The 12,095-nt window shown below is 41.2% G+C and overlaps 1 protein-coding gene across 2 annotated transcripts in view; it reads right to left on the reverse strand.

Annotated features, from left to right (window-relative positions):
* LOC308411011 (Na(+)/H(+) exchange regulatory cofactor NHE-RF2) overlaps positions 1-1,200 on the reverse strand; it is a 51,349-nt gene extending 50,149 nt beyond the window's left edge. Inside the window, exon 1 of one of the 2 annotated variants that reach the window (XM_080904698.1) lies at positions 476-1,200. In XM_080904698.1, coding sequence (XP_080760824.1) covers positions 476-682 — 207 coding nt within the window. In that variant the 5' untranslated portion in view covers positions 683-1,200. The remainder of the gene's footprint in view (positions 1-475) is intronic. The other variant, XM_080904699.1, reaches the window with a different exon arrangement.
* Between the last annotated feature and the right edge of the window lie 10,895 nt (positions 1,201-12,095).

Consider the following 12,095-nt stretch of genomic DNA (forward strand, 5'->3'; position numbering starts at 1 on the left):
CTGCAACAAACCTAATATACAGCACACAGAGAGGAGGCTGGTGCTGATCTTCCCCCGTGTGCCTGCAAGCTTGTGAAAATAATTATCTGAGCCTGCTGACTCTATCTGACCACCAGCCAGGCCTTGCAAATAGAGGAGCACACAGTTTGTTAAGATCTTATTTACAGGGACCGGTTTATATTTAAGCTCAGGCCACTGACTAGAGACTTGCTGATTTGTTGAATTTCACTAGGAAAAAAAAAACTGCAAGGGAAGGAATACAGCCTGCGTAAAGTTCTTGCTCAGCGCGCCCCTTGTTTCCAAACAAAATGTTTTGTAATTCAATAACCTGCAGACCTCTGGTCTGTGACGCCGAGTGGAGGAGGAGGCTATGCGCCACCGTGTCAGGATGTCTGCATCAGCCAGTGTCACCTGTTGATGTAGCCCCTGCTCAGCCAGCTAAGACACAAGTTAAATAATAAACACATCTACTTGCCTGATGGTGCGTCTCCTTCTCCACGTTTACTCCGTTCACTGCGACCAGCCTGTCACCGGCACGCAGCCCTGACGCTTCTGCGGGGGAGCCAGCCTCCACTTTGCGGATGAACTGGCCGCTCTTTCCTTTCTCGCCATGCAAGTGAAATCCATACCCGTTCTCCCCTTTTGTCATGACACAAAGCCGCGGTTTCCCCACTTTGGCCATTTCCCCCTTTGTCAGTTTAAAGCTTCTGAAGTGTTCAAGTAAAATATAACAACAACAGCAACAACAATAATAATAACAATAAATGGAAATATTGGAGTTTAGGAGAGCGACTGCAGGGCTGCTAAACTTCTTGGAGAAAACATATCTGGCTGACACGCGCGCTCTCCCAGTACAAAAACACAAAGTGGAACAGCCACAGATGCGCTTCAGAACAAGAAGAAAAAGAAAAAATAGTGCATGCAAGAAGCAGCAAAGTGTAAAACTTCAGGTAACGAAGCAACAGCAGCAGATCCTGTGTCTTGTATCCAAGCTGAAGCGCACGGCTCAAAGACTCCAACAAAAACCCGACGGGCGCGCACAGACTTCAGAGCCCCCGACAGCGCACCATTACTGTTACTGCAGACGTCGAATAGACTGCCGGGTCCTCTCCTCTCACTGGAAATTTCTCCATAACAACAGTTCGGAGAGCATACGCTGAGTACAGTTTGCTCTGGGTTAGAGCCGCGTGCGCAATAGCACCACCTCTTCCCAGACCGCTTACCTGCTCTCACTGTTTTGGGCAGGGAAGGAGGACTAAAAATGATACAACATTGCCCCTGGGTGGCAGGAAATGGTTTTGAACGGTGTCCTAAAAATAATGAAAACACCCAGCTATTTGGATTCTCACTCTCAATACATCCAACTGGTAGCCTAATTGTAATGGGTCCAGACAACAGTTCATCTAAAGTTTCGGAGCCGTTTCATAACATATTATTATTCAAATAAATGTCATAACTGTGCTACTAAAATACCCACTAAAATCTAACTGATGAGCCCAAAGCTTTTAGTAAGTAGGCCGTTTCAAATACAGTATCCTTATACTATCCTTAATTAAGTATCCTCATTAATGCAGACCAGGGATGTCAAACTCATTGTACATTGAGAGTCTTGTCTAACGACTCTAACTGCACATTCATTAACTTAATATAAAACATAAGAAAGTGGAATTTCAACAGAATGCCTCAGTTTTTCTACATGTTAAAGAGATTCTGATGTTATAAATCAAATACATCTGTCAGCACGACTCTTTGGACTTTACAGACAAATTACTGGTGACTCATTGGCCAGACTATCCTGTAGCTGTAAAACAAAACAGCCCTTGTTATTACACAGATAAATTTCTATTTATTTATTTGTTAATTAATTTAACAGTGGAGATGTATAATAGTCACGGAGGAGATCTTTATTGGAAGGAAACGCTATAAAAATTATAAAAAGACAGTTGAAAGTCTACAATTGACCTCGGGCCTTATGTTTGCCACCCCTGATGCAGACCATCAAAAACGCCAATGGTATTGCTGTTTGAGATCTTTGCTAAAAAAATGAACTTAACACATTGAATTTATGTTGCGTTGGAGGGCGCAACTGTACTTCCTGTTGAAACCTTCACAATAAAGCAACCCAGTGAACGCTGGAACAAAAGCAAAACAAAAAGGATACAAGAAAAGAAGAAAGGTCATTTAAGTAAAAAATAAAAAAAGACAGAGAAAATATCCAGTGAGCAGCAGTTCTCTGAAGAAGGCAAGTAAAACAGTTAAGTAAATAAAATAGCACTTGTTACAACAAAGGTATGCAGAAGACAGCACTTTGTACCTTGATACAGATGGGCTACAGAAGCAGAAGACCACACTGACTGTCACTCCTGTCAGTTAAGAACAGAAAACTTGGGCTACAGTTTGCATGAGCTCAACAATACTGGACAATGAAATTTTGCCAGGTCCAATGAGTGTCAATTTCTGGAGGGTAGTGTCAGAATTTGGAATAAGCAACATGAAAACATCCATCCATCCTACCTTGTAGGCCCTATTGGGCCCCTTAGCACTAACTGAGCATCATTTAAATGCCACAGCCAACCTGAATATTGACGCTAACCATGTCCATCCCTTTACCACAGTGTGCCCATCTTGTGTTGGCTGATTCCAGCAGAATATTACGCTATGTCACGAAGCTCAGGTGATCTCACATGGCCACCAGAGTCGTTGGGTCTCAGTCCAATAGAGCAAGCTCGGGATGTGGTGAAACAGGAGGTTCACATCATGGATGTGCAGCTGACACATCTGCAGCAATGTTACAGTGCTATCATGTGAATATGGATCAAAATCTCTAAAGAATGTTTCCTGCACTGTGTCAGTCTACGCAATGAAGAATTAAAGCAGCTACAAAAGGAAAATTGGCACAACATAGTACTAACAAAGTGTATCTAATAAAGTGATTGGTAAATGTAAATACTGTAATTGAATGGCGACGTGTGTGGGGAACACACCCTGTCATATCAAAAACTCCACTGACTTCACGAACGAGGTCCAGAAACTTACCCTGGATCTACATGAAACCATCGTGTCCTTTGATGTGGTCTCACTCTTCATTTGTATACATGCAACTGAGGCAGTCAGAAAACAACTACAGCATCAGATTTGCACATGGTTAGACCTCTGCCTTATCACCACATATTTTAAATACAACAAGCATTTCTACAGGCAAAAGCTTGTACCATGGGCTCCCCAGTGTCACGTATTGTAGCCAACCTTTGCATGGAGGAAGTGGAAATTAAAGCTCTTGGCTCTTTCACAGAGACAGCGCCTAGCCCCTTAGAGATGGTGGCATGACAAAAAGACTGAAAGCTGATAGAAGTATTAAATAATTTCCCCTAGGGATCAATAAAGTATTCTGATTCTGAAGTAGAAGAAGATCTGTATTTTTAGGATGGATGATTTTAATAAATAATGTATATATACAACCCCAGTTGCAAAATAGTTGGGATGGTGGGAAAATGTAAATAAAAACAGAATGCAGTGACATAAAAATCTCATAACCGTTACTGATACCAACGACCTTCCCACTAACCAGGTGCTGTAGTTCATACTATGACAAAACGAGGGCGCTAAACACTCACATTTCAGTAATCGTTTAGCACTTGTCAAAGTAGAAACAACACCATAGTTACAGTTCCGGTCACCCTTTAAAAAATAAATGCATGTTTTCAAAGGCTTAAAAACACAAAAGCAGACAAATATAAAAAAGGCGGTATGTTACTGAAACGAATCACACGGATAAATAAAGCAGTCTGTGATAAATACTGAGCAAACAAAATACTCACTGTGAACCTTTTTAAAAAAAATAATTTTAGCCTATAACAAGTATTTATTTCAGCAGGAAATGTTTCTTTAGTGTGATTTCTAACCTGATGCTGACATGAACACCAGCAGGTTAGACTGATTTCCAGAACTAAAGAGTTTATCCCGTTTATTTACTTTTTTTCTCATCAGAAAGTACGCAGGTGATTAACTTTCACCTTTAATGGACTAATACTCATCCAGCTGGATCCAGTCTGAGCCCGCGGCCTTGAGTAATGAAAAACAGATGGTCAATCTCAGTTTATTACTCTTTGTATTGCCGTGGCACAACTGCTGTTGCTCATCTGCACATCCTTCACTTCACAGCGATGATTCCACTGAGTCGGAGCATCATTTCCTCTCTCAGCTCCTCTGGGAACTCGAGGAAATCACTGTTTGTCAGGCCTGGAGTCCAGGCTGGCTCACTGTTATTTTAGCTGTACGCCTACCCGCTGATGGACTGTCTAATCTTGATGACTGTTCCATTTAATACACTAGTTTCCTGTCAATCAGCCATGGAAGGATCATCCTTTTCACGGTGGGGCACTTTAGGGAATTTAATTTTCAGCGGAGACAACACAGCAGCAGAAAGTGGGTCGTTATCGTTCCTGCTCCGAGGTTCACTTTATTTTTAGATGGGTGTTAACATTTCCCGAGGAACATATAACTCTCTCTCAAAATGTGACAAACCCTGCTGCTGATTTCTCACTTTTAATTTTATTTTGGGGGATAAAATAGTCCTTAGATGAACCATCAGCAGTGGAGCTCCAAGGATTAGCGGACTGAAAAAAATGACTGGGAACAATTTTGATAGCGATTAATCATTTGGAGTGATTAAAAAGTTGTGCATTAATGGCCAAAACGTGTTGCTGATTTTCATAAAAATAGCCCCCCCAAGGGCTAAAACTCAAACCTTTCACCGCAAAGAACAAAAAAACACATGCGCTCATGAGCTTGCATAATGATGAAGATTTATTCTGCCTGTCAGGCCCTGATTGTGCTGCAAGAGCTGCGTTTCATGTTGCATTCTTCTGCTGACAGGGACCGAGAGGGGAGATATGAAATTGTAATGTAGCGCTCAACACAATCACCCTCCTCCTACATGAACTTTTGCACGTTCTCTAGCTCTCTTTCTGTTCCAGTTTCCATGTCATCATCACATCACCGCTTCTTCTTCTTATACTGGCGGATGGTGGAGGTGAGGTGGAGAGATGATGGTGAGGGTGGGTTGGATTCAGTGACTGACACCTCCCGGAGGAGAAAAGAAGGTTTTAGTGAATGTCTGCGCATAGAAAGAAAAACAGCTGGGGATTGTCAGCATCCACACACACACTGTAAGATGTGTTTTACCAGCACCAGCGAGGTCTTCTGCTGCCTGTTTATATTAAAGAAGACAGCTGGTGCCATCGGGGGGAGAATTCTTGGGGGAAAATGTCCATTTTTAGTCTGTGTCACAGCTGTCACTGCCTCACCTAAATGGCTCCATGAGTCAACAAGCACGCAACACATACACACACACAGTGTCCACAGCAGGACAAGCTTCAGGTATTTTATTCCGATGACGCAATCACAACCGAAGTAGTCTCAAGTGCCTAATTTAGTGCCCAAGTTTTACCCCCTCATCTCCTCAAATCATGCTTTTTCTAATTGATATAAACAACTTAGAAAACACAGGCGCGATCTGGATCTCCGTCACACCCGTGTGACCTGGTTTAATTGCTACTGACACACTGGAGTCCTTCCTGCTGTGAGGCTCCTTCTGCTGTCGGTTTTGCAGAGAGTCTCTGAAATATCAAATGGGGTTTTTGGAGACATAAACCGGTGTGAAGAAAATGGCACTGCTCCAGGAAATGCTGCATTAATAAGTATGACATATGCCATTTTCTAATCTTAAAGTCATCATCATCATCACGGTCCCAGTCCTCTGGGTCATCTGTGCTCCCGTTGTGACACTCCACCGACTGCTCTTTTGTACTTTAAACTTGAAATTGAGAGGTGCGGATAGACAGCAATCACATCTGGGTTTCAGTGTATTATGGCACACTCAATAATCTGCATCCATGCATCTTGAGTTTATTTTCTCGGATCCATCTGTCATACATTATTGAAATGGACAGAGACATCCTACCTTCCCCCTCCTGGCAGAGGGAGGAAAAGAAAACACTGTGGGGTGGAGAAGGGCACAGCTCTCAGCTTTAATTAACCACACAGGGCAGCTCACTCCTCCTCCTCCTCCTCTTCTTCTTGCTGATCCCCTCTGTGCTCCTCTCTCCGCTATGTGTGCAAATCACATGGAAAGAATGTTAAGTTTCCTGACTTTCAATTCAAATTCCAAAAACAATACACTGATTTCTTTTAGGTGTGGTTAAGACTGACTTGACAGACAGTGCTGCAAATGATGTGTGAGAGATTTTGGGTGTTTTTCAGCCAAAATGCATGCCTTTGTTAAAGCATTCATTTAAATGCATCAAAGTCTGAAATCATATTTCATGCTGTATTATTATTATTTTTACCCCTAAGCTGTTAAAAGGCTGACAGGTTAATGACGTCACCCCGCCAGGCAGGCGATGTAGGATTTTGAAATGGATACCATATGTGTGTCTACTAGGACCCCTAGGGGTACTGGGGATCGCGCAGTATTTATATATATATATAAATACTTCAGATTTTGCACTCCCTTTATATATCTTTGTATGATAGATATTGTAAGTTTCAGCCAGATCCAAAAGTGTTTGCATGATGACATAGTTGTTGTAAAATTGCCTCTGCAGACCAACAAGGGGATCTTAAATCAAAGATGGGACTAAAGTGCAGGGTTTAGTAAACTATTGCATTAACTGTTCAGGAATTACATTTTTATACACAGTGAAAAGTAATTGGACAGCCGACCGAGCTGGTAGCCATTGGCATGTTGAATTTTGTGGTTAGCAGCTGTGTGTTTTGTCTTTTGTCTCCATTGCACAAAAATTACCGTTAGATAAAACACAACTGAAACACCTTTACTTGTTATTTAACACACTTGCTAAATATCAACATGTTAGCATTAAGGTAAGTAAAGGAAGTAAGCTTTGATTTAAATAGCATCGCTCAACATAAATGTCATGTGTTGCACTGCTAAAGCGCACAGGGAAAAACTTTGTAATATGCTCCGTGTTAGCATTTATCTCAAATTTTCCAAGTAAAACCTGAGTTAACATAGCTGCAGATTTTCTGTAGTTTGCCAAAAACACTCAAAATCATGAAGCAATAATTTAGAGTAAAATGAAACATATTCATATAAATCAAATGTTTATTTAATATTATTATTACAGTTTTTCTCAAATGCTAAAACACATTTCACAAACGTTACCACCAGGTCCCCCAATGTCCAAACACAACACCCTTCTCTAAAGCTACATAAACACAACCACACCTTCCCACTGCAAAACTCAAACTCCCACACCAAGAGAGCAGCTCGAAGCTGTCAAAACTGTAAACACTATACACAGCATTACACACTACAGCAAAACAATTGAAAACACAATGCTCAATTTGTGAGAAGGTTCTTTGTTTCATAACTGCCAATGCATATTTTAGAAGCTATACAGTAACGGATCGTCGTAGATCTCTGCAGAGGATTAGGCATTTAGATTTGTGAGTTTCATATGAGTAGTATAAATCTATAGAAAATCCTGCATGTACGTACACTACTGTAACACAACTCAATGCAAAAACAGAATCTATTGCACACAACAGTAATCTTGAAAACATGAACAGGGTGTGAAGTTTTTTTATTTACGTTACAGTTTTTCTCAAATGTTAAAACACAAAAGCCAATCCTGTAACCCAAATGACCAGTAGTCTAAACACATGTACTAAATGTAGCCACCATATTCCAGTACCATAAACACATGTCACATGAAGACACAATTCACAAAACACAACCCTCTGTACTCATAAATCTAAACACATTTTTCCTTGCTAAAACACATGTTGCAAAACAACTCTGCTCATATTCTCAAATGAAAGCCCATGTGATGCAAAATGCTTGCCACAGTCACCAATCTTTGAACACAGGGAACACACCTGGCGTCATTCACTACACACAGTGACTCAAAATTGAAGACACTTGTTGCTAATGCTGTACCCACATGTAAAAGCAAGTTCAGAGTGCACAGTATGCTGAAGATTCCAAACAAACACAATGGATGAAGGCAGAGTCAGGGGAAGAGGAATCTGATGCAGAGGAGGGAGAAGAGCTGGCCCTGGAAGAAGAGGAGCAGGCCAATGAGGAAGAGGAGTTCAAATGAGAGGAGGAAGAGGAGCGACCAACGAGGAAGAGGAGAAGGCCAACATGGGAGAGGAGAAGGTCCAGGAGGGAGAGCAAGACAACCTCGCACCATCATTACGGACGAGATGCGAGCAACAGCTCAGCGACATGATGCCGCACAGTGATTGTGGTGTGTGTGTGGTGTGAATAACGTAAATAAAAAAACTTCACACCCTGTTCATGTTTTCAAGATTACTGTTGTGTGCAATAGATTCTGTTTTTGCATTGAGTTGTGTTACAGTAGTGTACGTACATGCAGGATTTTCTATAGATTTATACTACTCATATGAAACTCACAAATCTAAATGCCTAATCCTCTGCAGAGATCTACGACGATCCGTTACTGTATAGTTTCTAAAATATGCATTGGCAGTTATGAAACAAAGAACCTTCTCACAAATTGAGCATTGTGTTTTCAATTGTTTTGCTGTAGTGTGTAATGCTGTGTATAGTGTTTACAGTTTTGACAGCTTCGAGCTGCTCTCTTGGTGTGGGAGTTTGAGTTTTGCAGTGGGAAGGTGTGGTTGTGTTTATGTAGCTTTAGAGAAGGGTGTTGTGTTTGGACATTGGGGGACCTGGTGGTAACGTTTGTGAAATGTGTTTTAGCATTTGAGAAAAACTGTATTCACACCACACACACACCACAATCACTGTGCGGCATCATGTCGCTGAGCTGTTGCTCGCATCTCGTCCGTAATGATGGTGCGAGGTTGTCTTGCTCTCCCTCCTGGACCTTCTCCTCTCCCATGTTGGCCTTCTCCTCTTCCTCGTTGGTCGCTCCTCTTCCTCCTCTCATTTGAACTCCTCTTCCTCATTGGCCTGCTCCTCTTCTTCCAGGGCCAGCTCTTCTCCCTCCTCTGCATCAAATTCCTCTTCCCCTGACTCTGCCTTCATCCATTGTGTTTGTTTGGAACCTTCAGCATACTGTGCACTCTGAACTTGCTTTTACATGAGGGTACAGCATTAGCAACAAGTGTCTTCAATTTTGAGTCATTGTGTGTAGTGAATGACGCCAGGTGTGTTCCCTGTGTTCAAAGATTGGTGACTGTGGCAAGCATTTTGCATCACATGGGCTTTCATTTGAGGATATGAGCAGAGTTGTTTTGCAACACGTGTTTTAGCAAGGAAAAATGTGTTTAGATTTATGAGTACAGAGGGTTGTGTTTTGTGAATTGTGTCTTCATGTGACATGTGTTTATGGTACTGGAATATGGTGGCTACATTTAGTAAATGTGTTTAGACTACTGGTCATTTGGGTTACAGGATTGGCTTTTGTGTTTTAACATTTGAGAAAAACTGTAATCTTACAGAAAGCATGCTTGCTATAAACTGAAATTATACCAATCAAGTTCATTTCATTCAACCAGATTCTATTAAATTTAATGTTCTACATTGTACTTATGCAACAAAACATGGAAAATTTACATGTAATAAACCTGCTTGAAGTCAGCATCTTTTATTTACTTATGTATTTTGGGCTGTTTTTGGCCTCAAATAAAATGGTGTTGCTAATATTGTCTCACGAGGCATGGTTCTTTTCAACAACAAAACACTTGCAACTTGGACCTCTGTTCATAACTTCTGCAAACATGTTAAAAACTTTATGCACTTGCTAAATGTTCATATTTAGGAGCAATAATTGCGCATGTATTTTGATCTGTGATATGTCCTGCGTCAGTTAATTGCAAACAGGTTCTCGGAAGGGCCCCTGCAGTACCTTTACAGCTTTGCCCTCCAGCCATCAATAATTTTAACGACCTTCACAATAATTAACTTGCAGCTTGTTCGCTGGTACAGTGCTGAGTGCGTGACGTGAAGAGGGCTGCAGGGAGACGAGCTTACCTATCAGCTTTTTAAAAAATATATATTAATAATTCATATTTTGAATCAAAAGTTAGATTGAAAAAGTTATACTGAGTGCCGTGGTTTGTTCACACTGTTATAGTGACAAACCTCGTATCACAGTCTGCTCGCTTTCCTGACAAAAATGTCTGCTGTAACTTGAAATGTGGGAAAATCTCAGTGTTGTTCCCATGAGCTGTTTCACTCTCAGGTATCATCCTTAAGCCTCAGGGGCAACAGTTTCCTCAACTTTATCACTGGATTTCCAGTTTGCTGGTCTCATGTGCTTCTCAGAATTTGCTAAATGACCGCAATAGCTGCGAGTTCCACAAAGCTGCTTTTTGAGTTTTTCTTTTTAATCTATGTGCGTTCAGATGTTACGGTGTTAATCTTTAGCTTTTATTTCATGACTGCTTTTTATGCACATACTTTGCATTGTTAAAACCCAACATTGTAAAAAAGGCACTAAATGTCATGAAAAGAAAGTAGACATGCGTCATGCTGGTTAACAAACTATCCTGGGTTTTTTGCTTTACACGGAAGGATGTGCTTTCTCGCAAGGCCAGAGTCTTCCCCAGAATCGTGCTGTTAATGGAAATTAATGGTGCACCTCACTCGGTTCTGACTGGGCGAAATGAAATACCCCCACAAAAACCCGACCAGTGGACCTGCAGGTGTGTTCACTTAGTGAGAACCCCATGTGATTTCTGCTGTATTGCAGTGTCTTTTAGCGGTGCAAAATAATAGCGGAACAAACCATTCCTGTAATTCCTGTCAAAGTTTGGAAGGACCTCTGGGATTTGTCTGTTTCTGAGTATAGTTGAAGTTATGTGTGTATGAAAGATCACATTTACTTGTGCTTAGTCGTTCGTGGCTGATTTTTCTTAGAATCAGCAGAGAGCAAAAAACACTTCTAGTGTACTGTGCACTGTTTTCTGTTTAATAACAATACTGTTTAGCATATGACATTGAAGGAGCTAGAACAAAAGCTGCATGACTGCAAAACTTTTTGTGTGTGTTCACCCTCACAAGTTACCACAAAGCAAGTTGTCAGTAAAAACACAGCAGAATAAGGGCTAAGCAGTGAGGTAAAAAGTTTCTTAAAGAAGTGTCAAGTGTGGAGGCTGTGGAGCAGAAAAGAGTTAGACACTCATATGTATATCTTAGAGGAGGTTATGAAGTGGTCAAGCAATTTTTTTTATTAGATGTGTTACTTTAAAATCCTTAGATCATTGCCATAATGAGTTCATATTTTAAATGTAAAACAGACTATGGATAACAAAGGTGTTCTGTGGTGCAGTGGTTTGCAAGATCATGAAATTTGCATGATCTCTCTTTGCATGTGTGGGGGAAAAAAGTCTGAAGGCATGGCTTTTAGATTAATTGGTGACTGGCTGCTGATTTGAGTATGTTATCCCTGTGATGAACTGTTAACCTGTCCACGGGTGTACCCCGTCTCTCAATCTGTGAAAGCTGGGATAGGCTGAAGCTACCCAGTCCATTTAGAGCCCATCACTAAAATGCTGATTTTCTCCTTGAGGTACCTCGTTGGGCTTTATAACAACCTCATTCACTTTTGCATTTATAATTACTGAAATGTTTTTGGGTTGAGATCAGGTCACTGACTTGGCTGCTGAAGAATATCTGATTTATTAGCCCCGAGAAACTCTTTTGCAGTATATTTTGGGCCATTAACCGTTTCCATTGTTAAGCCCTGTCTGATCAGTTTTGCAGCTTTTGGCAGAATGTGACAGAGTATAGACGAGTAAACACGACTGTTCATCCTACTACTTCTGTCTGCAGTCACATCATCAATAAACACAAATGACACTAATGACCCAGTTCCAAAGGCAGTCATACATGTCCATGCAATAACATTACGAAGACCCAACTCATCCGCTGGATGGGCAGGTGGGGGGACGGGCGGGCAGCATGGACACCCAAGTTTGTGAATGTGAAAACCCGAGAACAAGGTGACGTAAGATTTTGAAATCCATATCATAGGTATATCTGCTAAAACCCCACATGTGTTTGAATCTCAGTGACCTCTAACTCAAGGTCAGAGGTCAAATTTTCTGAAAATCTTTTGAATGCAATAACTCAAGCAGGA

This window comes from Rhamphochromis sp. 'chilingali' (assembly GCF_963969265.1).
Source record: "Rhamphochromis sp. 'chilingali' genome assembly, chromosome: 15".
Lineage (NCBI taxonomy): Eukaryota > Metazoa > Chordata > Actinopteri > Cichliformes > Cichlidae > Rhamphochromis > Rhamphochromis sp. 'chilingali'.